This window comes from Nansenia antarctica (assembly GCF_963989245.1).
Source record: "Nansenia antarctica genome assembly, chromosome: 1".
Classification (NCBI taxonomy): Eukaryota; Metazoa; Chordata; class Actinopteri; order Argentiniformes; family Microstomatidae; genus Nansenia; species Nansenia antarctica.
Genome location: NC_137674.1, coordinates 58,522,239 through 58,549,432, shown reverse-complemented (window position 1 = coordinate 58,549,432; position 27,194 = coordinate 58,522,239). Strand labels below are relative to the sequence as shown.

Sequence of the window (27,194 nt, the reverse complement as noted above, 5' to 3'; positions counted from 1 at the left end):
AGGCACGCGCCACGAAGGAGCTGAGGTGACCGCTCTGACGTCATAATTTCCCAAAGTGTGGTAGTCGAGCCTTTACGGAGAAGTGGGGATTTGACTGATTACTGGCTAGATTTTTAGCAGGACGATTTTTAAAAATGAATAGTTTTTCTATAATCCAGTGGTTTGAAAAACATATAGCGTAGGTGGATAACCAATGCCTAGAGAGTCCAGAAACAATTTCTACTATAAAAAGCAGTAGGGCTATGTTACATTCTGTAGAAAAGTGAGGTGGGGGGTCTTCTTTTGAACCTATCGGAATAAAGTAGGCCTGTATAGCCTATAGGGTGCGAAATAAGGGGGAGCTCGGGGAGCTATAGCTCCCCTAGTGGTGACATGAGCTCCCCTGGAAACATGGTTTGTGAAATTTTGGGGGAGCTCTAAAATATTCCAAATTGCGATGGATTTATTCCAAGTTGTGACGGATTTTACCTGGTGTAATATGATTTGTAGAGGCATACAATCTATTTTGATGTTGGTATTAGGTAATATAAATGATATATAATAGCCTATATAGCCTACATATAGGCCTTTATTGGCTACAACTATGCGACAGTAACTTGCAGCGGGGTGCACTGACGCTGAACCCCTCATAGTGATAAGTAGGTGGACAACGCGTGGTGCTGAAATAGTCGACATGCGGTGTGTGGTTTGAAAAAAGTAACGCCAGCTCAGTAAATAATTCAAACTTAATGTTTACTTATAGGCTATGTGAATGTGACTGCACCACACATGTGAACAGTAACAAAGCAAATGCAGTTTAATTTTATGAAAAACATTGACAACTAAATCGTCGCAAAAAAACAACAACAAAACTGAATCCGCTTAGCCTATATGCTCCTGAAAAACATTTAATGACAGAGCAAACACGCTACATTACTAGGGATAATAATTACAATGAGCCATTCATTAAAAATAGAAAAAATAATATTAGGCTATTAAATCTCACTTAATGAGAAAACTGGCATCTCCCTCTATTTGTTGGCTATCTGGTGATATGGACGTCTTTGAGGGCTGGTTTCACAGACAAGGCTTAGGACTAATCCTAGACTAAAAAGCATCTTCAATGGAGATTTGACATTGAAAGTGTGATTTAGTCCAGGACTAGGCTTAAGCCTTGTCTCTGAAACCGGCCCTGAGTGTCTAGAAAAGCGCTATAAGTCTAATGTATTATTATTATTTATTATTATTATGGACGTCACTTTAATCCGGCAGTTCTCAAGGTTTTTATGCACCAATCGATTCCTCTAGCGCGTCTTTATCGCATTCATTGACGAAAAGGAGGACTCGCATGTATAGGTGGAAGGGAACATTCATTGTGAGCACGGAAGATGTGAGTCTCACAACGGCTTTGCATTGATGAAACCAGGTAGGATGAACGTATAGTTCGCTGTCCATTCCTCTTTAAATGCCCTGTTTTCACTGTCAACTTTCCTCTTTACACCTTTGGAGAGTGACATGATGTTTCTCTTGCTAGCTAGCAGGTTAAATGTTTAGCTAACTTCACCCGGCACCAAACAACCAATCCAATAATAATGTGACCTTGTCTGGGAGGAGGGGGGAATCATTATCAGAATAAAACTATGTTAAATAATTATTAGAATAAGTTAGGCTGCGCTACATCGTCAGTCCACACATTTATTATTCAAAACTATGGAAAAGGGTGATACTACGTTGTTGAGAATCACAACACAAACTCGCTAGTCAAGCCAAAATACAGCAGCGAAACGGATTGAACTGCTACCTAGTTAACTAGAACACTACTTTACATTGTTACCTAGTTAACTAGAACACTACTTTACATTGTTAGCAGGCTCACAAAACAAGCCGTGTTAGTTGACTAGCGATGTGTCATTGATTTCCCCAAAAAAAAAAAATCTGTCAGGAGTTTTTTTTTTTTTCTTTAATCCCTGGGCTCCCCCGCACACCGTGATTTAATTCGCACACTACATACTAATACAAAACGTGTTTTAGGTCTGTAAAAAAAATGATTGCCTCCTACACTGCAACAGGCTATACTTTGGTCGTCTGCTTCAATTGTTCTGGGCATGTGCTGTAGCATCTATCATATGGGCAGAGATCTGTACCACTAGAATCTGAATCTGAATTACTGACTTTGAGTTTGAATTGCTCAATTTGAATAAAATGTTTTACTTTGAATCACATACTTTGAATTTGTATTGTTTAACTTGAATAACTGAATTGAAAAACAAAATTTAAACAATACAAATTCAAATTATGTGATTCAAATTCATTTTTTAAATTAAAGTATTCAAATTGAGCAATTCAAATTCAAAAGTCAGTAATTCAAATTCAGTTTCTAGTGGCACAGATCTCTGCCCATACTATGAGAGGGAAGGACGTGAAGCTTGAAATAGACTGTAGCCTCAGTGGATACATTAAAAGATTGGGTTCCGATTTATTGTCAAGGCTGCACTGCAGCGGCCACTCACAGGCGCTTCACAAGTTTTCTCAGTAGGCACAATGTTTTCCACCACTGGAGGGCCAGAATGAGCCCAATGCCTCCTCTCAGGGAAAATCAGCCATCACACTGAAGGGTCGGTCTCTCCACTGCTCAAGACTGCCTCCCTGCTCTATCCTGGGCTACACAAATCAATGTTGCATTACGCTGAGCAAGTGTAATACCGGATTGAAGCCATGTAAACGTCTCTCACAAACCAAGAAGCTGTCACAGAGAATAGTGACCCATTTGTCAGTATTTTCTAAAGCGATGCTTGGAAATGAGAGTTCACACTCCACTAAATACAAACATACTTTTCAAATTGTGTTACCTTATTCACAATTTGAATCAATCACAAGGATATAAGACCTCATGTGGGTTAGTAGGCGGATACAATTCTTCACCACAGACATTCTACACCACATTAAGATTAAATGTTATTGACAATTAGTTCATTGCAGGACCTTGAGTAAGGCATGGACATCTTGTGGATAGGTCTTGGTTGATTGGATTCCAGCTGATTGATAGAGAACCTGATTGCTTTGGCTTTGCCTCCTGTTGCATTACTCATCCTTTCCTAATGATGTAATGTATGTGTATGCCTCAGTATTAACCACAGTGTTTTGTTTACATCAATGAGTGCAATGTCTATTGATAATTAAAAAGTTAGTCTTTCAGTAGCCTGACAGCTACCTAAGATAGCCTTTATGACACTCAAAGTGGAAGTATATAACTGGGATAAGGCTAAGCTGTGGAATGTTTGCTTATTAAACTTTTTTTTTTTTTTAGAGGCATCTATATGCTGGACACTCCTTGTAGACAAGTTATAGGTTCATTTCCCCCCACATACACCTAACAATAGAGGAAAACACACCATACAGTTAGGTCCGTAAATATTTGGACAGTGACACAATTTCCATAATTTTGGCTCTGTATGCCACCAAAATGGACTTGAAATGAAACAATCGAGAAGTAATTGAAGTGCAGACTTTCAGCTTTAATTCAAGGAGTTGAACAAAAATATTGTATAAAACGTTTAGGAATTGCAACCATTTTTATACACAGTCCCCTATTTTCAGGAGCTCAAAAGTAATTGGACAAATTAACATAATCATAAATAAAATGTAAATGTATAATACTTTGTCGAGAATCCTTTGCAGGGAATGACTGCCTGAAGTCTGGAACCCATGGACATCACCAAATGCTGGGTTTCCTCCTTTGTGATGCTTTTCCAGGCCTTTACTGCAGCTGTCTTCAGTTGTTGTTTGTTCGTGAGTCTTTCTGCCTTTAGTTTTGTCTTCAGCAAGTGAAATGCATGCTCAAACGGGTTGAGATCAGGTGATTGACTCGGCCATTGCAGAATATTCCAATTCTGTGCCTTAAAAAACTCCTGGGTTGCTTACGCATTATGTTTTGGGTCATTGTCCATCTGTATTGTGAAGCGCCATTCAATCAACTTTGCTGAATTTGTCAGAATCTGAGCAGACAGAATATCCCTCAACACTTCAGAATTCATCCGTCTGCTTCTGTCTTCTGTCACATCATCAATAAACAATAGTGACCCAGTGCCATTGGAAGCCAGGCATGCTCATGCCATCACACTGCCTCCAAGGTGTTTTACAGATGATGTGGTGAGCGTCGGATCATGAGCCGTTCCAAGCCTTATCCATACTTTTTTCTTCCCATCATTCTGGTACAGGTTGATCTGAGTTTCATCTGTCCAAAGAATGCTCTTCCAGAACAGGGCTGACTTTTTTTGATGTTTTTTGGCAAAGTCTAATCTGGCCTTTTCTTGAGGCTTATGAATGGCTTGCACCTTGTGGTGAACCCTCTGTATTTGTTCATGTGAAGTCTTCCCTTTATGGTACACTTGGATAATGATATGCCTACATCCTGGAGACTGTTCTTCACTTGGCTGGATATTGTGAATGAGTTTTTCTTTACCGTATTAAGGATCCTGTGATCATCCACTACTCTTGTCTTCCATAGACGTCCTCATCTCGTCCTCTCATCTTTTTGTGCTGCAGAGCTCACCAGTGTGTTGTTTTTTTCTCAGAATGTACCAAACAGTTAATTTGGCCACTCCTAATGTTCCTGCTATCTCTCTGATGGATCTTTTGGTTGTTTTTGCAGCCGAAGGATGGCCTGTTTCACTTGCATTGAGAGCTCCGTTGACTGCATGTTGTACGTATACAGCAACAGCTACCAAATGCAAATGCGACACTTGGAATCAACTCAGACCTTTTACCTGCTTAATAGCCCACACTGGCCCATGAAACAGATTTTGAGTCAATTGTCCAATTACTTTTGGTCCCTTGAAAAAGAGGGAGCTACATATTAAAGAGCTGTAATTCCTAAACCCTTCCTTCAATTTGGATGTGAATACCCATACCCTAAAGCTGAGAGTCTGCACTTTAAGCCCATATTCTTTATATAACTGTAACTTGAAGATGTTTTGGTAAACAGCTAAAATTACAAAAAGTCTGTCTGTGTCCAAATATATATGGACCTAACTGTAAATCAGGGTCTCGGTAGGGGCAATTTCAATTAATTCTTCCCCATTCTCTCCTGAGCAGCCTTCCCCTCCAGGGGCAGTCTTATTGAGCTGGTTCATGAAGAAGCTGTGGCCTACCATTCATAGGTCACATGACCACAACTCAGAGCACTGTTACATGCTTTAATGCTAGCTGTCACACAGACAGATTAAAAATTCACATACGAAAAAAGAAACACTTTCTTTCTCCACCTTCCATTGGAATTCTGCTCAAGATCCCTTGAATAGCATGTATAGACAATATCTAGATGTAGACAATATTTAGTTAATATTGGCTAAACATTAGAAGTTATAGTGTTAATTCATGAGATACCTGCCTAGATGTCCTGTGAAGAATGTGAATGGAGATGGGGAGCCAGGTCAGTGATGGCTTGGTTTAGCAGTTATTCCAAGTCTTGTACAGTGCGCATTACCCCCAGAGGGAGGGGGGAGAATCAATGCAGCCTCAGACAAGCCACCAAGCCTGGCCTTAGAGGAAACAGTCAATAGTGAGCTGCATATTAAGCACTTCAAATGTAAATATCCAGGGTTAAATAAGGCCTCAGCAGCATAATATGTGGAAAATAATGTAAAATATGCACTTCATCAACTGATGCTTCAATATTAGACTGCATCATATTCCTCTGCGCACCTAATAGAATCTTGATAGTATAGGTGGGATATCACAGACCTTTTGAGAATAAGCTAAATGTGAGATCATGTAAATGGGACAAGGTGTCTCTGAGGATCTTGTTTGATCTCAGCAAAATTGTGATATAAATACCTTCAAATTAATTATGCATGCACAGCGGGATTGCAAAGTCCACTAATTCACTGGATTTATGAGTGCCCTAACCAGCACGTCTGGTTCTAATTTACTACTTTCCAGAGATGCTCTACATCTCAAGTTTAATTTTGGACATATAATCTCACCATTAAATAATTACTATTATTCAAGGCAAACATTCTAATATGCTAAAGGAACAACATTAAAAAACTTTAACACAAAGACAAACAATTTGACAAGGGAGTCCAAACCCAACATACTTTTTTTTATTTGGAACAGTCCAGCAAAACAGGCAATATGAAGAAATAGTCCATAAAGATTCTTTTTAAAAGGCTTTGTTTTCTTTAAAGAGGATGCAAAAAAGATAATAATAATAATAATAATAATAAGGTCACTGTAATCGAAGGTAGCTCTTGCAGAGTTCATGGTCCCTAATGTCCCCCCAGCCTCCGTTCTTTACATGGGGGGCCAACCCCCCAGCCCCGGACACAGGCAGTCTCTTAGTGATCAGGAGGTTCTTTGGGAACAGCTGGTTCCCGCTACTCTGAAGGATGTTCTCTATCTTGATCTTCTGGCTGGCCGGCATGCACGCTGTCTTCTTGTGATGCATGCCACAGTCCCCAGCGTGGAAGATCCGTGGCGCCTCGCTAACCATCACCTTCCAGAAAGACGGCAGGCAGGCCACAGTCAGGTGCTGTAGGGACCAGTCCCAGTTGTAGTCATCGTAGGTGCAGAATGCGTCAGTGCATTTGATAAGCTTCTGGTAGGTCTCCCTCCCCAGAGCCATCCCCATGTTGTGCTCAGTCGACTTCCAGGCTTTCACCTCCACTTTGTTGGCTTTGTTGGAGTAGCCGATGTGGCTGTAGGTCCCCAGGGACAGGATGTCACAGTCGCTGCACTGCTCCCTCTTGAGGGCCGACATGAGATTGAGAAGATGGAGGAAGTCTGGGGATACATAGTGGTCCTCCTCAATCAGTAAGATCTGACCATTGTGGTCCTTCAGGGCCCTGACTCTGTCCCACACAAAGTGCAGCTTCCACCACCAGTGGTGTTTGGTCTGGGAGAACTTGGCCTCGCGATAGTGGCCGAATGAGTCAGGGTACTCTGCGTTGATGCAACCCAGCTTTAAGGCATCTTTCTTGGGAATATCTCTGGGGCAGTCCTTAGGGTCGTTGCCTGGGAACTCCTGGGGGTAGAGTTGTATACTAAATGGGAAGAAGATCTGGAGGACTTGGCAGAAGTCCACGGACGCCACCACCTGGTTGATCTCGGGGGACCAGAAGTCGTGGCTGAATATCAGCAGTATACTCTCTATGCCCTTGGCCTTCCTCAGGCTCTCCACCAGCAGTCTCAGGTAGTCGGGACGATTGTGAACCTGGACCACTACAACCAGATCATCCTTCTTCCGCGCTGCCTTGAATTTCTCCTCATTCCTCACCGTCTGGTCAAAGTTGAGTTGGAACACGATGCCGCGGTAGACTAAGGTGGTGTTGTCCACCTCTGGCTTCACCACCTTCTCTTTCTCTGGGTGTGTCTCATTGGCAGGTATGATGAGTGCAACAGCTACGACGGGTGCGACAGGTGGTACTACAGGTATCTGGCTGACTGCAGGTGTGGCTTGCACCTGCACAGGCACCTGCACCTGGCTGCTACTGCTTCTCCTCACAGCTTGAACTTCTTTGGTTAAAGATCCGTTGTTGCTGCTGCTGCTCTTCTTCTGTTTCCCACTGCTCCAGAAGGCGAGGCCGCAGACAAGGACTACCAGAGTCAGTATCACCACCTTCCTCTTGTAGATTCGGAATCTCATGACAGGCAAGCACCCCCTTGGGAAGGGAAAGGAGTTGATTGTAGAGAAACGAAAAAGGACAAGTTTCAAAAGGTGTGGTGAGGCAGGGAACAGGCTTGGTAAAAAACTCTTCAAAAAGTATTTCTTGCTAACACTAACTGTTGGAATGTAAACATGGATTCCTCTGGAATGTCAGTGATGGCAGGTGAATATCCCATAAGGCATGTTGCTTGCTGAGAGGCAGCAGGGTAGCAGTGTGCATTGACCCACTGAAAGACAAAACAAAGAAAGAGACATTCATGTTGACTGTTATTTCAGGTTGCTAATTATTACTTATGCATTCTATCAAATGAAAGTGCTTTTTCATATACAGCCACTTGCACTCTTTCTTTATCATAAGAACAACACACTTTTCTGAATGAAGATCTGCCCAGACCTACGGTATATCAACTCAAATATTATCCACAATTAGTTAACGCTTACTTTTGTGCAGATTACATAGTTGGCAACCAACTCTGCATTAATCACGATATGGGTTATTTTTAACAGACTGCCCTGTCTGCCCACACAACATTAACGTTAATCTCTGTCCTGACTTCTTGTGGTTGACCTCTCAGTACTGCTAGAGGCACACTATCACAATCAATCAATATAAATATCTAGACATCCCTAAAATGGAAATATGTTCATCTGAGTCGCTTATAGATTAGACACACTTTACAAAACAGGGTATTTTTTTGTGTTATCGAATCAATGTCATGAAGCCCAGTGTAACAGCTTGAAATAACGGTGTATGCCTGTCATGCTGACTTTTAGCTATAACAGAAATGTTTGCTTTTACCAGCCTACAACAACATGATTGCGTACACAGACATGCCATAGCACTACCAAAACCTCCATCACACATTAGTATTGACTGTGAATCCATCAAACAATAGACTTAGTAGCGCCTTCTTAATGCATTAATTTACAATCCCTGTCTTTAATCAAGCGAGAAGATGAGTGTTATCTACCCAGCCCAAATGATGCTGGCAGTAATAGATCGTATGTAAGAAATTGTGTGCTTTCTAGAGGCAAGTCACCGACTACAATCTAGACAGATAGAGACTCATGCAGTGTAGATTATGCACACCCCCAAACACAGAGAACATAACTGTTGACTAGGCGATGTTGTTAGCGATATCAGTTAGCCGATAAAGCTAACCGGAGCTAGCCAGCTCTCGTATGAGAACCATTCCTCTACTCGAGTTGCGCCCCAATTTCGAATCATGGCTCAGCAACAACAGCGTCGCAACATGCTCCATCGTTAACCAAATGTATGTTTTCATAGTTACCTAAAAAAGAGGTACTCGTACAGTGCAGCTCTCTCAGCAAAAATCAACAGTGTGGCGATGGGAGATATTCATTCTCCTCCATTCCTCCTGCCCAGCTCCCAATTTCTGGATAAGAAATGGTTAGCCAGCGAGCTAACGGCACTGCCAGGATAAACACGGAAGAACCACCGCCGAGGCTACCTCTGTCTCCCACAATGCATCACTCCAGCGGGGGCAGAAGAGGGACGCTCGGAATATGTCATCCAAACTTGCAGCACTGCATTGAAACATTCATTAGATTCATATATTCATATAGAGTCATATCGGTCCCAAACCTCGCTGATGGATCTGCATAAAAATATAGATACAGCCAGACATGCATGATATTATCAGTGTTATGCATGATCTGGGTAATGTGTAGGCTACAGAAGAGCACCATCTATGGACCCATTACTGATCTGTCAAGAGAAAGTTATGCTATGTGAATGATTATGGATGATGATATGAGGATATGATATGACAGTATCATATTGACGATATCGTATCATTCTAGATGGTAAGATGTATTTGTAAGAGAATTCTTGAATCATACCCATATTCTACCAGGAGGCTATAATCATATATTAAATACACATTTATGATTTTCCCAATACTATTACTTTACACATCAGTTGGAAAACCTGTTACTTGTTTCCATAGATACAGTGAGATCCATGTTGCATATTTTTGTTAAATATTCATTTTATATTTGGTTGCAAAACAAACATGTCAAATGTTGACAATGTTGTCACCCAATTTGTATATACAATTGATGATGATTCCATTGTCCTTTTTTTGTTTTGTTTTTCAATTGATAGATTCAGATCAGATCCAGATCAGAGCATGTCATGGTCCCATTTAAGCATATTTTATTTGGAGCGTCCTGTCAGGTCAATCGTAGCCATAAGAGGAGATGATAAGATGATATGTATTGCATCCGATAGCCTATTATATATTATGAGATTTATTGTTACAGATTGTACTCTGTAATTCTATATAATATAAATGTTTTGTTTGTAGAGCACAACAGCCTTAAGTTATATTGTGAGATAGGAAAAGTCTCCAGTGAGGTTACACATGGGTTGTTGTTATTGTAGCTTGTTGGCTCCATCTAGAGTGTGTGAGTGTGTGAGTGTGTGGTGCGTGGTGTGTGTGTCTATGTGTTTGTTTGTTGTTTCTCATACATACTGTTGTTATGCAGTATGTATGTCAAGTGGCCAAAGCCACAGTAAGTTGCTGAGTGCATTATGCAAACTGTTTCCTACTTTGTTCTGTATTTTTGGGAATACAAACACATCCAGTAGTTGTATATTCCATAGGGGGCGCTATAATATTAATTTAGATTAGGATCGTAGCCGGAAAGAGATTTAGGAGAAACATTCATTTGCGCATGCGCTCGTGGCTTTCCTTCCTTTTCGACATCCGAGCGAAAGAGACAAGATGGGCCATCAGCAGCTCTATTGGAGTCACCCCAGAAAATTCGGTCAGGGATCCCGATCCTGGTAAGTCCTGCTCAAAAATATGATTTAGTTCAGATCATTATTCCATTTCGAGTTCATTTCAGAGTTAGTTGGATTGTTTTAAGACACTGAAAATAGGTCTAAAATGTGAACCACATGGGTGGCTGCGCTCGCGCTAATATGGCGGCTGACGTGCATAACTTCAGGGCAGATCTCGTTGTCTTCCTTTATTTCTAGCAATAGAAGAAACTGCAATACTTACCGAAACAACGCCAAAGCTTTTCAATGGTTTGCTACAGTGAAACATAATTTAACATGTTGGGCTGTTATCATACGACACCGTATTGAATGTCATGTTGCTGCCGATTCATCTAGCGGAAGCTTGAGTCGGACTTGAGGGAGCTTATCCAGCTAGCTAGGTAGCTAACAGGCTAATGCTCCGTTGGATTGGATTGCCTTGATCTAACGTTAATGTTTTATCGTTTCAGCCGGGTATGCTCGAACAGACACGGTCTGATCCGTAAATATGGGCTCAACATGTGCCGCCAGTGCTTCAGGCAGTACGCTAAGGACATCGGCTTCGTGAAGGCAAGTACACTTTTCCATCACTTTTGCTTGGTGTAGGTTATGTCACTGCATGAATGTCGTTAACTCATTGCGCATCAATTTGAATGAGTACAATGATAACTTTATACACATTCGGTGTCAGCCAAGGATTATTTTGTTTTAAATATTGATATACCTAACATTGTCGACAATCACTAAAACGGAGTTATTGTTTCCTTAGCTCGACTAAATGCATTGAAATGCTGAAGTTTCACCACTGCCTGGATCGGGAAGCGGGTTGCTGCGGACTTCAAGCTAACATGGGATAATTCAGCATTGCAATTAAATGTTTTCTTTTGTCCTAAGCAAACGTGTCCCGTGTTTTAATACGTCGTATTGATGTTCAAGCATCAGTTTGTTTAGATTTATTAGGATCCCCATTAGCTGAGCTACTCTTACATGGGTCCGCACAAAACATACAAGAAATCACAAAACGTATAACGAAGAAAAACATAAATATACATAGTAACAAAATAAAAGTTAGCAATGCTCACTGCCTTAGTTTTTAGTGAACATCACAAAACATATAACAAACAACCATCCACAAACAACAAAAAAAGAACAAATAAAATTAAAATGCTCAGTTAGGATCTAAAATGTGTGATGCCTTGCTTCACTTGTTTTTTTAAACAGATTTTATTCAGGGTTTGAGATGACCTGGTAAGGAGTTCCATTCAACCATAGCTCTATACAACACTGCACGTTTTGAATTTGTTTTAGTTTTTGGAATTGTGTAGTTACCACTGGTGTGTTGTGTGTGCATCAGCTGAGTAAGCTATATGTAAGCCTATATGAACAGACAGGTTTTGAGAACATAGCAACATTGTTCCAGATTACCAGATGCAGCTGTGGTTTATAGTTTAATAGTGTTTTTGATCCAAATATAATGCTCTTAGTCTTAGATATGTTCAGGACAATTAAGTTTTCAGTGATCCAGTTAATGCCTGTGTGGTGTTATTTTTAAAATGTTGACATTTGTCAGCTAGTAATTCATAAAATACAAAAGTTCCATCTCACAAAACATAATGGAATGTAAAAACTTTGATGCTCAATATCTCTGAACTGCCCTAAACGGAGATAGAACCTAATAATTCTAAGCTCACGAATGGTCAGGAATAACTCCTAAAAGAATCCCTCATCAGTGTGTGTGTGTCAGCTTCCTGTGGTTGGTGGCAGCATCGGTGCCAGTGAGACTAACTTAATCATTTCATAGCCAGACTGGTGACACGGTCAAGTAACAACTGCTGTAGAGAGGTAAACAATGTAAACAAGTTTATTGGCCTGACCGTAGACCCCCCCAAAAAAGCAAGCCAGGAAAAAAAACTTCCCTGAGCACAGCGGCAAGGGAAAAACTCCCTGGTAAGAAGAAACCTTGAGAGGAACCAGGCTTAGTGGGGGGCGTGCCCATCCTCCTCGGACTGGTCGAGTGAAACTGTACTTTTAGTCCGGGAGCCATGGGGATGAACCTTGTTTTTGTCGGGTAAAGTTTTTCTCTGCTGTTTCTTGTTGCTTGGGGGTTCCTCTTCAAAACACAGGAGGGTGCCCTGTGATATAATTTTGTTAATTTTGCCATTTAGCAGACGCTTTTATCCAAAGCGATTTACAATTACGATATCCCTTGAGCACTGTCAGACATTAACCCCTTCATGCCTGACATGCCAAAATCCCTGATCAAGGTTCATCAAAAAAGCAGGCTTTGGCTCCCAGACTATTTTCCAGTTGGCCAAATGTCTTTTTGACTCCTCTGGAGGTAGACTGGAGGTCTTCATTAAGGCCTCTGGATTGGTTGGGTTGGTTGGTTGGGGGTGGCGGGGTTCTTTGATGAGGGGCGGGGTTACTGTGATGGCAGAGAACACTTATATTAGTGTGTACAGCAATTTGGAATAGCTAGTATCCAACACTTTAGGGATAGAGATCACTTTGGATCCCCGACATCTATAAGCTGTTTGCACGACTATGTGAGTATGTATGCTATCGTCTCTGTACCTCTCTTTCATAGAAGAGACTATGTGAGTATGTATGCTATCGTCTCTGTACCTCTCTTTCATAGAAGAGACTATGTGAGTATGTATGCTATCGTCTCTGTACCTCTCTTTCATAGAAGAGTACATAGCCAGTCTGCTCTCTCTTCTGACAGACAGACGCGCCGGTTGTCTCCACGACCTTCATGTCGCTATAGGAGAGCCAGCGGTCCGTCAGGTCCCCAGGGTCACCGTCAGTGTAGACCCCATCACTGACGTAGTGTCCTATAGAATCCCCAGAACACACAGTCAGGATGAGACACACACACATTCATGTACTCAGAGCTCACACAGAGGTGGTCATGACAACAATACGCTCCACATGTCCACACACACGTCACAAACTGCAGAATGGAAACACACCAGAGACACTCGTCATGTTGGGAGGCAGACGTCAGTGTTGTGACTGCTAGCAGAAGGGAGTCAGCGTGGTCGCTAATTAAAGGTAAATACTAATAAATGACTAAAGACAGCTTACCTGCAAGCTTTCAAAAACCTAGAGCCAAATGGGTTTGCTAGCAATCGTAACTGTGAAGTCTGTCTCCAAAAATGAGGAGAATCTCCAGTTATGTTTAGACTTTGTGTGTGTGTTCATCTCACCTGAGGTCGCAGAAGTGCCTAAGTGGCTCAACATTGAGACCATTGAGTACCTAGACTCAGGCTGGGGACAAGATCAATCCAAGCAGTTACACACACAAACACAGAAACGCAAACACAATTCACAAAAAAAAGTTGACAAACATAGCTTGCTGACTGTCTCTCATCCATCCATCCATTTTTAAATAAAACAACATTTGCTTTCTCTCTTTTGCACTCCTTCTCACCATCTGGCTGCTGCCCTCTCTCCCTGCCTCTTTCTCCACTGTGCTCAGAGTGACTGAATCAAGAAAGGACAGGACACACACACATATATGGACCCTGTTCTATATCAAGTCTCCAGCTCCGACTGTATACTCTATAACCTGGTTTCACAGTTCTGTCCATATCTATTGTCTCTTGGTTCATTCTATCCTAAACTATAATAATAATAATAATAATAACTTTATTTGTATAGCACTTTACATCAAAGTGCTTTACAATAGGTAAGCAGCAATTTAAAACAATTTAAAACAACTATTTCAATTTAAAACACACAATTTCGAAGCACAAATACAATAGGTAAAAACAACAATTTTAAACAATTTAAAAACAACTATTTAAAAAAATAAAATAAAAATTCGCAGCACAAATATAATAGGTAAAAACAACCAATCTTTAACAATTTAAAAACAACTATTTCAATTTAAAAACACACATAATTACAACAGCACAAATACACAGCCTATGACATGTAGACAACAGAAAACAGGTGGGTCTTTAACTTATTTTTGAACACTTTCACTGATTCTGCCTGTCTGATATCCAGTGGAAGACGGTTCCAGAGAGTTGGTGCACGGAAGGAGAACGCACGCTCACCGATTGTCTAATGGTGTATAGGAGGTGGTGAGAGGAAGACAATGTACCTTTGGCAAGTGGGGGTGTCTGTGGCCCCCGGGCCTGGGTGGCAGGAGGGAGGGCCTGTGGTCCCTGGGTGGGGGGAGGCCTGCAGTGTCTCCATGGGGGCCGGAGGTCACTATCAGCTCCCTGGAGAGACAGACACGGTCCTCCACCGTGGCCATGGTGAACTGTGGAGTCACCCTGAACCTTTTCAGGTGGAGGACAAGCGTCCTGCAAACAGCATCAGGGATTATTAACCACTCTATAGTTAGAGCATTTGTTTGGAAAAAAATGGTATCTTAATACATTTGGCAATTTGGCTGCCACTTTTATCCAAAGCGACTGACAGTACAGTGAGTGAATACGATTGTAGTACACATGATGTGTTCCCTGTGGGAAGCACCAGGCTCCACCAGAGCCACACAGGAGGTGAGTCTCATGTAACTGTAAGTGCAGTGCAGACTTATCCAAAGGCCCACAGGCAGCATAGGGGTCACTCACCGAGGCGAGGTCAAGAATGACCACTTCAGGCCAGCCTCGTTAACTTTACCCCACAAGATCAAGGTTCATCAAAAAAGCAGGCTTTGGCTCCCAGACTATTTTCCAGTTGGCCAAATGTCTTTTTGACTCCTCTGGAGGTAGACTGGAGGTCTTCATTAAGGCCTCTGGATTGGTTGGGTTGGTTGGTTGGGGGGGGCGGGGTTCTTTGATGAGGGGCGGGGTTACTGTGATGGCAGAGAACACTTATATTAGTGTGTACAGCAATTTGGAATAGCTAGTATCCAACACTTTAGGGATAGAGATCACTTTGGATCCCCGACATCTATAAGCTGTTTGCACGACTATGTGAGTATGTATGCTATCGTCTCTGTACCTCTCTTTCATAGAAGAGACTATGTGAGTATGTATGCTATCGTCTCTGTACCTCTTTTTCATAGAAGAGTACATAGCCAGTCTGCTCTCTCTTCTGACAGACAGACGCGCCGGTTGTCTCCACGACCTTCATGTCGCTATAGGAGAGCCAGCGGTCCGTCAGGTCCCCAGGGTCACCGTCAGTGTAGACCCCATCACTGACGTAGTGTCCTATAGAATCCCCAGAACACACAGTCAGGATGAGACACACACACATTCATGTACTCAGAGCTCACACAGAGGTGGTCATGACAACAATACGCTCCACATGTCCACACACACGTCACAAACTGCAGAATGGAAACACACCAGAGACACTCGTCATGTTGGGAGGCAGACGTCAGTGTTGTGACTGCTAGCAGAAGGGAGTCAGCGTGGTCGCTAATTAAAGGTAAATACTAATAAATGACTAAAGACAGCTTACCTGCAAGCTTTCAAAAACCTAGAGCCAAATGGGTTTGCTAGCAATCGTAACTGTGAAGTCTGTCTCCAAAAATGAGGAGAATCTCCAGTTATGTTTAGACTTTGTGTGTGTGTTCATCTCACCTGAGGTCGCAGAAGTGCCTAAGTGGCTCAACATTGAGACCATTGAGTACCTAGACTCAGGCTGGGGACAAGATCAATCCAAGCAGTTACACACACACAAACACAGAAACGCAAACACAATTCACAAAAAAAAGTTGACAAACATAGCTTGCTGACTGTCTCTCATCCATCCATCCATTTTTAAATAAAACAACATTTGCTTTCTCTCTTTTGCACTCCTTCTCACCATCTGGCTGCTGCCCTCTCTCCCTGCCTCTTTCTCCACTGTGCTCAGAGTGACTGAATCAAGAAAGGACAGGACACACACACATATATGGACCCTGTTCTATATCAAGTCTCCAGCTCCGACTGTATACTCTATAACCTGGTTTCACAGTTCTGTCCATATCTATTGTCTCTTGGTTCATTCTATCCTAAACTATAATAATAATAACTTTATTTGTATAGCACTTTACATCAAAGTGCTTTACAATAGGTAAGCAGCAATTTAAAACAATTTAAAACAACTATTTCAATTTAAAACACACAATTTCGAAGCACAAATACAATAGGTAAAAACAACAATTTTAAACAATTTAAAAACAACTATTTAAAAAAAAAAGAAAACAATTTCGCAGCACAAATATAATAGGTAAAAACAACCAATCTTTAACTATTTAAAAACAACTATTTCAATTTAAAAACACACATAATTACAACAGCACAAATACACAGCCTATGACATGTAGACAACAGAAAACAGGTGGGTCTTTAACTTATTTTTGAACACTTTCACTGATTCTGCCTGTCTGATATCCAGTGGAAGACGGTTCCAGAGAGTTGGTGCACGGAAGGAGAACGCACGCTCACCGATTGTCTAATGGTGTATAGGAGGTGGTGAGAGGAAGACAATGTACCTTTGGCAAGTGGGGGTGTCTGTGGCCCCCGGGCCTGGGTGGCAGGAGGGAGGGCCTGTGGTCCCTGGGTGGGGGGGAGGCCTGCAGTGTCTCCATGGGGGCCGGAGGTCACTATCAGCTCCCTGGAGAGACAGACAGGGTCCTCCACCTTGGCCATGGTGAACTGTGGAGTCACCCTGAACCTTTTCAGGTGGAGGACAAGCGTCCTGCAAACAGCATCAGGGATTATTAACCACTCTATAGTTAGAGCATTTTTTGGGAAAAAATGTGTATCTTAATACATTTGGCAATTTGGCTGCCACTTTTATCCAAAGCGACTGACAGTACAGTGAGTGAATACGATTGTAGTACACATGATGTGTTCCCTGTGGGAAGCACCAGGCTCCACCAGAGCCACACAGGAGGTGAGTCTCATGTAACTGTAAGTGCAGTGCAGACTTATCCAAAGGCCCACAGGCAGCATAGGGGTCACTCACCGAGGCGAGGTCAAGAATGACCACTTCAGGCCAGCCTCGTTACCCCCGCAGTCCTCACACCTGCACTCCAAGTCTGTCTCCTACAGGAGAAGGGAAGTGGAGAATAACACACTTGCCACATCTCATATGTATGACGTTAGAAAATATGAAGACTTGATTATTCAGCTATGGCACTGACCATCTGGTAGAGCTTCAAGCTGTCCTGCACTGAGCCTCCAGGTACCAGATCCAAGGAGAGCTGGGAGAAGTATTCCTGTTTAGAGGACTTCTTACCACAGCTGTGAAAAATAGGAGAAACACACACACACACACACGCACGCACGCATGCATCATAAAGTCACAAATATACGATTTAGACAGTGTACAGCTGGAAATGCAGTTCTGTGTTTGTTGTGTATGAATATTGCTATTCCTGTGTGTGTGTGTGTGTGTGTGTGTGTGTGTGTGTGTGTGTGTGCTTGTGCGTATGTGTGTCACCTGCGGCAGGTTCTGGTGCTTTCCATCTGGAATCTCAGGTGAGTTTCCACGGGGCAGGAATAGGTCTCGCCCCCAGCCAATGCCAGTGCCTGCAGTCCTGGGGCCAGAGCTGAGACCTGCGACACACACGAGCTGACGAACTCGTGGGCGTCCTAGAAACACAGAGAAACACAAACACATACTGTAGCATTAGCAAACAAGATAGAAAGTTCACCAACAATTGGACAACTGTAGAGGATAGGTATATGGTAGCCCTCTGTAGAGGATAGGTATATGGTGCTCTCTCACCTGCTGACCACTCCCCAGGAACTCAGGTGCGTCGTAGGACACTGAACGCTTCAGTGCCTTGAGCAGGGTCATCTTGCGGCTCTTGTTGTTACAATCTCTGGCCACTCGGAGGTCCACTAAGAACCTGCAAAACCAAGTTTTTAGGTAGTAGGAATTATTAATTATTAATTAGCATGTATTGTTTACTGACCAAATTGAGTTACAGCTATTGTTTATGTGTGTGTGTGTGTGTGTGTGTGTGTGTGTGTGTGTGTGTGTGTGTGTGTGTGTGTGTGTACCTGAGGATGTTGGGGGCGGGGTCCAGACGCCACACTCTGTGCTGTCTGCAGATGTCCTGAAAGAAGCTGGTCAGGCTGAACAGACACTGCAGGGTGGCGTTCATGTAGCAAGTCTGCGACAGGTTTGGTAACCTAGGAAACAACGTGTGAGGAGGGAGACAAAGCTCATGAGTTGAGAAAACACATATACTTTGTCTGACCACATACTTTCACTCTGGTGTGTATTATTTAGTTATTATTTTGTATTACATAGTTGATAATAATAATGATAATAATAATACATTAGACTTATATAGCGCTTTTCTAGACACTCAAAGACGCTTTACAAACTGAAAAGATCGAGTAGTAATAATAAAAGAATCCAAAAAGAAATAAAAGAAAGTATAGGTGCCTAATTAAGGTAGTGCTGGGGACACATGGGGAGGGGAGGGGAGGGGGAGAGGGTTAACTGGTGATGGCGAGCTTGAAGAGGTGGGTTTTGAGGGCCTGTTTAAATGTTGGGAGGGTGTTGGCCTGTCTGATGTGATTGGGGAGGGCGTTCCAGAGGGACGGGGCTGCGGCTGAAAAGGCCCCATCACCCCAGGTCCAGAGCTTGGTCCTCGTGGTCTTGAGGGTGATTTGGTCGTCAGACCTGAGGCAACAGGAGGGGGTGTGGAGGGGGACGAGGTCGGCAAGGTAAGAGGGGGCCAGATTGTTGATGGCTTTGTAAGGGGTGAGTAGGATTTTGAATTGGATCCTGTATTTGACCGGGAGCCAGTGTAGGTTTTGGAGGACAGGGGTGATGTGGTCATGGCGGCGAGTGGAGGTGAGCAGGCGGGCAGCAGAGTTCTGGACGTATTGGAATTTGTTTAGGATGTTATTAGGCAAACTGTAGAGGATGCTGTGTTCTCCACAGTGTCCGACACACTACTTACCCTAAGCCGACGAGCTGATTGTAGGTGAGACTCCGGGAAGGGGCAAGGGGTCTGTGTCCCTCCTCTGTCTTGCCTCCTGGCACCTTGATGCTGGCCCAGTCCAGCTGAGGCACACTGGTCACCAGCCGGTGCCCAGGGCCCATTGTGGTCCTAAGTTAGGATGGGAGTTTAAAAAAGGATTCACTTAGTGGTGAATTAGGGGAAGAGGAGGACGTGTACTGACAGTTTAAGCATTGTACCTTTCAATCACTCTTGGCACCATGACGCTGGCCCAGTCCAGCTGAGGCACACTGGTCACCAGCCGGTGCCCAGGGCCCATTGTGGTCCTAAGTTAGGATGGGAGTTTAAAAAAGGATTCACTTAGTGGTGAATTAGGGGAAGAGGAGGACGTGTACTGACAGTTTTAAGCATTGTACCTTTTAATCATCATGGTATGTTATATGTTTAAATAATAGTTCAAGTTAAAAATTAAGTTAAAAGATAACCCTAAGTCCTCAGAAGATGGGGCGTGAAAAAAATCAACAGAAACAAACAACAGTGAAACAAAACAGCTCCACACTCACGTGTCCAGGGAACAGGAGGCCCGGACGTCCCTGGAGAGAGAAGAACCTGGAGGGGAACCAAGAGGAGAGAGACTGGACCACAGATACACCCCATGTATACAACACATGATGACATTGCCTTGTTGTATAGAGAATACTACTACACAGCCTGGCTGGCATTTAAGCAGTATGCAACAACACTAATAGTCTATATATACAAGGAGTGTGAGAGAATGCCAAAACAAAAGACAGGAAGAGAGAAAAGGAAGGGAGATGTGCATACCTCTCATGTGGTGGACCTTGGTGAGGGCCACAGCCTCAACCATCGGGGCAGGGGTGGCCTCTCCTACCAGAGCAACGGTAAGCACTTCCTGCTGCTCAGGGGTCCCCTCTTCCACCACAGCAGTGGTGAGCTTCTCAGGGGTGACCTCTTCCACCACAGCAGTGGTGAGCTTCTCAGGGATGACCTCTTCCACCAGAGCTGTGGTGAGCTTCTCAGGGATGACCTCTTCCACCACAGCAGTGGTGAGCTTCTCAGGGGTGACCTCTTCCACCACAGCAGTGGTGAGCTTCTCAGGGGTGACCTCTTCCACCAGAGCTGTGGTGAGCTTCTCAGGGGTGACCTCCTCCACCACAGCAGTGGTGAGCTTCTCAGGGGTGACCTCTTCCACCAGAGCTGTGGTGAGCTTCTCAGGGGTGACCTCTTCCACCAGAGCTGTGGTGAGCTTCTCAGGGGTGACCTCTTCCACCAGAGCTGTGGTGAGCTTCTCAGGGATGACCTCTTCCACCACAGCAGTGGTGAGCTTCTCAGGGGTGACCTCTTCCACCACAGCAGTGGTGAGCTTCTCAGGGGTCCCCTCTTTCACCACAGCAGTGGTGAGCTTCTCAGGGGTGACCTCTTCCACCACAGCAGTGGTGAGCTTCTCAGGGGTGACCTCTTCCACCACAGCAGTGGTGAGCTTCTCAGGGGTGACCTCTTCCACCACAGCAGTGGTGAGCTTCTCAGGGGTGACCTCTTCCACCACAGCAGTGGTGAGCTGCTCAGGGGTGACCTCTTCCACCACAGCAGTGGTGAGCTTCTCAGGGGTGACCTCTTCCACCACAGTAGTGGTGAGCTGCTCAGGGGTCCCCTCTTTCACTGTGGTGAGTGTGCTAGGGGGAAATAGTGAGATCATTTAATTCCAGCAAACAAGTGTGTGACAGTGGAGAGTGTACTGCAGTACTGCAACGTTATACATTATCACACAAGCTTCAAATAGTTCCATATAGCTTCCTGGTTAAACTTCATGATTTACACAATATTGGACTAACAACTGGTTGCTCCATTGTCCTCCTGGAGGGTTGGATAGTGGTAAAAACAGACTACAGAGAAAATGGCCAACCACACTACAGACAAAATGGCCGACCAGACTACAGACAAAATGGCCGACCAGACTACTGACAAAATGCCCCCCATCCTTCCAGCATCTCCCCTCCTCAGTCCTCCTGGAGGGTTGGATAGTGGTAAAAACAACCTGCTCCATTGGTAAAATGGAAAAGGAACTATTTGGCATTGGCCAATAGAAAATGGACTCCTTCATTGGCGCCCCTCTTCCTTATAGAACCCCCAATGTACTGTGTTTCCTTACATTTCTTTCCCTCTCTTTATATTGGAGTCTTGAGACCATATACAGTATAGTCATATATTATAGCCAGATATAGCCAGATATAAGCCAATACAACATTACAATCAGCTTGGATAGCATTAGAGTTAGCATGATAACTGGGGCTGTTTTACTGGTCTGAACAATAAACATACTCTACTTGACATGGTACTCCATACTAAATGAAAGGCTGTGTATGTGTGCTCTGTGTGCTCTATGCTCATTGCTGAATCATTGCTGACAAAGTATTTCTTACCTCTTTGGTTCCTCAGCTACATCCACAGCGTTTAGTGAGTGAACTCGCCGGCTCTGTTTTTCAGGAACAAATTTAGATGGTTGAACAATGTAAAGTAAGATAATTACAGTGATAATTTAGGACCTCTTGATAGAGGCTGTAGCCTGTTCCCATATTGTACAGATGCTTCACTACTCTTCCTATTTTGGCCCCATGCACAAACAAATGGATCACTTTGACTGGAAAAGGAAAGTTAAAGACTTGCTTTAACAGAATAACTTATTTGGAGGACATTACCTCGCAATAAGACTGAGGCTAGTTGAGTACAATTATATTGTTTACTCCCTTTCAGTGAAACATAACCATACATTTTAGAATAGGTTTATATAATAATAATAATAATAATAATAACTTTATTTGTATAGGGTTTTTTCTTGCAAACGTTGCAGCTCAAAGTGCTTTAATCATTAGGCCTATATAATCTTAATTTAATTATTTTGTAATTTAAATGCAATATAAATTAATATCCATATAATATGCTCTATAACATTACCTTCCGGCGGAAACATCTGGGGAAACATCTACTCCAATTACAACAAGGCATCTTTCCTTAGCTAGCTGACAGCATAACCTGACAGCACGACACTTTGTGTAGTTATGAACTAGATACTGAGACATACCGGGACATATTACATACAATGCCCAATGACATAGAATGCCCCATTATGACAGATATTGCAGGCCTAGTACAGCTGGAACCATGGAAACCTTCAGCTGTATGAAAAGAATGTGCCCCATATGACATCACTGATAGCCTGTCACACATCGGTTTGGGCATTTGGATTTTGTGGTAAAATAAACAAGTATGTTTCAGTCCAGGCAGAGTTAAACCGATGGTTTTCATCGTCAATTGTACGTGTCAGGGTGGAGAAAGTGGAAGACATGTTTGGAGTTGATATCGGACTTCTAGCTAGCCTACCACTAATATAACGTTGCTAGACACACTTTAACAAACAATGCCCTGATTGGGTTGACTGTTGCTAGGGTTAGGGTCGTCCAAATCAGTTAAGAAATAAGGAAGTTATGCCAATATTAGTTCAGTAAAAAGAGCATGGTTTTGTCCCCTGTTTTCAATGTAAATGGCCTAAAAACTGTGATCTTAGGTCAGACACCACCCCAGAATACGATATTTTTTTTCCTTTACTCCTATCATAATGAAACTTAACATAGTGAAAGCAAACATTTATAGAACATGTTTTTGTATTACAAGTTTTAATTACCATTAAATATGCAAATGAGGTAAATACTCCTTAAATACTAAGCAGCTGAGGTGATATCCTTAACTGTTGATGCAGATATGTAAAGTGTTGAGTGATCTGCATAGACACAGTTTTTTTTACAAGCAAGTGGGAGATCATTTGTAAAAAATGAGCAGTGGTCCAAGTGAAGAGCCCTGCAGTTTGTAAATATGCTCTGGAGATCTGATCAGCACTCATGGAATGCCTCTTGTCCAATCATATTACTTGGTCGCTCTATGACGTTGAACCCAGTGTGCGTTTTGCTCTGCAAATTTATGAACGCACCCTGTATGTCATGCATTTGAGGCATCTGTTAAAGAGAACCTTCTGTGTTCTATTAGTCTGGTAGCTTTCTATCCATGGTAAGGCAGATGGAGTAAAGCCATAACACTTGAGTTTCCTTAATAGCAAGTTATGATCAATGACATCAAAGGCAGCACTGAAGTCTAGTAGAACTGCTCCTACAATATTCTGTTGATCAATGTCTTTTAGCAAATCTGTCATTTGAGTGCCGGGCAGGTTGAGTACCCTTTCCTATAAGCTGGCATTTAGTGGCTAGTTTAATTGTTCATAGAGAAAAAGCATTGTATCTGGCCAAATATTATTTTTTCCAACAGTTTGCTTATAACAGGTAACAAGCTAATTGATCTGCTGTTAGAGCCAGAAAAAAGAGGGATTACCTTAGCCAGGTTTGTGAGCACATATTAGTCAGAACTAAGATTGAAGATGTTGCATATGGGAGTGGCATTATGGTCCGCTACCATCCTTAATAGTTTTAGCCTACATCCAGGTTGTCATTACCAGGTGGTTTCTAATTTTTGGTAGAGAATAATACTTTTCACTTTACAGAATTTACAAAAGAGCAGTTCTTCTCTTTCATTATGTTGTCCATGTGCACAATGGCTAATAATAATAATAATACATTTTATTTGTAATGCACTTAAATAAGGAAATCTCAAAGTGCTACAGATTAAAAACAAGAAGAAGAATTAAAATAATAACAATTTCAATAACAAAAGAGTGAGTGTGGGACAGAGTTGGCTCACAGTGTGGTGTTGGCATTTCCTGCCTGAGTTAACATATTTTGACAATTAAGTGATTGTTGAAATAATTGGCAATATCTATTGGTTTAGTTATAAAACATCAGCTCAGTGGCCTTGCGCTTAGTGTCCTCCCTGAGATTGGGAGGTCATGAGTTCGATCCTCGGTCGAGTCCATACCAAAGACTATAAAAATGGTACCCGATGCCTCCCTGCTTGGCACTCAGCATTGGATTGGGGGTAAGACCCTGCCACATACCAGCGTCAATTATAAAAGACCCTTCCGCTTCAATGAAAGATGGAGTTGAGTTACTCTTTCTGCCCATGATTTAATTTTAAGTTGTTCCAGAGCTTCTTTCCGTCATGTTTTATATCAGTAATCCTGGATTCATAATACAATTTCTTTTACCTCTTCTTTTTGTTCAATTTAGAGATTTTTGTTTACAATAGACTTCCAGATCTATTTGCCACTCCCTTTGCCTCACCTCTTTTAACCATGCATTCTTTTAGTTCTTCATCAACCCAAGGAGCCCTAACAGCTCTAACAGTCTGCTTCTTGATAGGTGCATGCTTATCCATAACTGTCTGGAACCAACAGTTCATTGAAAACTTTAAGTGCATCTGGATCTGTTTGTTTACTGACATCAGGGGCCTCATTTATAAAGCTTGCGTAAGCACACTAAGGTGAAACGCTTTGAAATAGATACACATTCCACCAACATAAATCGAAATATTACCTCACATATTATGCGAGTGCACACAAAGAATATACGTGCACACTGCACATATCTTATTCTCCCTTGTCCTGTACCCATCACAATGTAGCCTACATATATCTTTGTTCGTATCAATCATATAGATATTCATGCAAATATATTAACTTTTTATATTCATTGCACATAGCACGAGGCTGGACAAGTTGAGCACCGTTCCTGATTCACTGTTCCCGAGTGCTCAGTGGGTAACGTCCCGATAAGTCCAATGATCGCAATATCCATACATTGAAGAACATGAACAAGCCCACTGTAGACAATTGACTATCATCGCATGTACGTACGCAAGTCACAAAATCAATCAATCAGATTCTAACCTCTCCATCATGGGCAAGACCAAAAAGTTGTATAAGGACGTCAGGGACAAGATTGTAGACCTGCACAAGGCTGGAATGGGCTACAAGACCATCAGCAAGCAGCTTGTTACTGTTGTGCGATTATTTGAAAATGACAGAAAGACAAAATAACCATCAATCGCCCTCGGTCTGGGGCGACGAACATGAAATGCATCTGCGTTTCCTTGTCTTAGTACTTCTGTAGTTCTGTCGGCCGTTTGACTGACCATATGCAACGTTTGCAGGAAAAGTGCCATAGAAATAAAAAGTTATTATTATTATTATAGGCAACTATGGGCGTCAAAAAGGGTGGGACAAGACGCTCGTTCACATGTGCAACAGAGTTGATTGGAAGGTTACATGGTCAGCGCTTAACCCGCTACGCCACCGAAGCGCACCCAACATAGATTTTAACATTATCCACATATGAATCACGACAGAAACCCACAATCTTTATACAAAAGTTAACTATCTTCAGACATATTTGCACTTAAACATGAAGTACTCAATGCTGAAAAGACAGACATATTGCACATACCCATGTCAACTATATTGAGATCATAAGGGGCATATTGGGGTCAACAGATTTGATTTCAGATTGGGGTCAGTTTGCACCAGAAAAAAGGGAGGGAGGTTGGCTAGCATTGATATAGATTAATGGGTTATATTCTACAGCAGTGGCGGTTCTAGGATGTTTTCAATTATATGGCTCAGGGATGGCAAAGGATTTTCAGGGCGGGGGAGGGGGTTAAACATACCATCATTTAAGTTTTAACTATCCGATGCCCCTTAGCCCCACACCACAGATTCACCCACCCACAATTAATTTTGAAATATACTGTAATACACTATTATTACACATGTAACTATCCTACACCCCATAGCCTAGCCCCACACCACTACCCCACTCATTCACAAATCCATTATTAGTTTGTAATTATCATATTTATCCTATACCCTTCAGTTCCACACATTCTCAATAAAGCAACAAATAAAAAAATGTTAACACACAAGAACCACAACTAGGCCATCATTTCACAGCAAAAAATGTATTGCACGATTATCCATTAACATCCACTAAATATCCACCCAATCCACACTTATTATCCTATCCTATACCCTTTAGCCAACCCTTACACACACACACACACACACACACACACACACACACACACACACACACACACACACACACACACACACACACACACACACACACACACACACACACACACACACACAGTTTGGAATTATAATACACGATCATTACACAGGGAATATCCTCCGCCACATCCACTAACCCACCCACAATTAGGTTGGAATTACAATATTTACACAATCATTACATGAAACTATCCTACACCCTATAGCCCCACACATCCATACACCCACAATTAGTTTGGAATTATAATATTTACTCTGTAATACCCCTCAGTCCCACACACCATCACCTCTAAGATCTTCAAACCAACTTAAGTCGGCGGTTGTTGTGTGGCCAGCAAAGCGTTTTACGAACGCATCGAAATCTCGTGCCTTTGCTCTTTCACTTTCAATGATGAGCACAGCTAAACTTAACAAGATATCCGATACAATGGTAAATGTTTATGTTATTAAACTAAATGAATGAAGTGACAGACAGCACCCCAGGTGCAGAGTCAGTCAAATGTTTACCTTAATTGATTTGATCGTTTCGTTTGATGAGAAAAACAAGCTATCAACACCATAGCCTAGGCCTAGGCTAGATATCCGATACAACGCCACTACCGTTACAGTGGACATGCCTGTTTGTTATTATTCATGTAGTAGTGTATTATATCAGCATTGACAGTAGTCAGCCTTTGAAATGTTGTAGTTTGGCCACTAGATGACAGTGACGCTCCACTATTAATTGAATTGTGTCCTTTCACACTCTGATGTTGAATGAATGAATGGACTTTATTGTCATTGCTACAGTACAGGTACCAAGCAACGAAATTTAGGAGGGGTGGCTCCCCTGGTGTTAGGAAAGAAAAAAAAAAAAAAA

The 27,194-nt window shown here is 42.4% G+C and overlaps 2 protein-coding genes across 2 annotated transcripts; one reads left to right on the top strand and one right to left on the bottom strand.

Moving 5' to 3' along the window:
• Positions 1-6,122: 6,122 nt before the first annotated feature.
• On the bottom strand, positions 6,123-9,079 carry mgat2 (alpha-1,6-mannosyl-glycoprotein 2-beta-N-acetylglucosaminyltransferase). Its single transcript, XM_080536855.1, has 2 exons — positions 8,938-9,079; positions 6,123-7,872 (listed from the first exon to the last, which is right to left on the bottom strand). The coding sequence occupies exon 2, from the start codon at positions 7,622-7,624 to the stop codon at positions 6,209-6,211; it is 1,416 nt and encodes a 471-aa protein (XP_080392981.1). The 5' UTR covers positions 7,625-7,872; positions 8,938-9,079; the 3' UTR covers positions 6,123-6,208.
• Positions 9,080-10,368: 1,289 nt separating this feature from the next.
• On the top strand, positions 10,369-11,331 carry rps29 (ribosomal protein S29). The gene is made up of 3 exons (XM_080547504.1): positions 10,369-10,457; positions 10,904-11,003; positions 11,203-11,331. Exons 1-3 carry the CDS (start codon positions 10,396-10,398, stop codon positions 11,209-11,211), a joined length of 171 nt encoding a protein of 56 aa, XP_080403630.1. The 5' UTR covers positions 10,369-10,395; the 3' UTR covers positions 11,212-11,331.
• The last annotated feature ends 15,863 nt before the right edge of the window (positions 11,332-27,194 follow it).

Coding starts and splice junctions, on each gene's coding strand:
- rps29 (XM_080547504.1), top strand. CDS start 10,396: ATGGGCCATCAGCAGCTCTATTGGAGTCACCCCAGAAAATTCGGTCAG. Junction 10,458..10,903: donor GGTCAGGGATCCCGATCCTG/GTAAGTCCTGCT, acceptor TTATCGTTTCAG/CCGGGTATGCTCGAACAGAC.
- mgat2 (XM_080536855.1), bottom strand. CDS start 7,624: ATGAGATTCCGAATCTACAAGAGGAAGGTGGTGATACTGACTCTGGTA.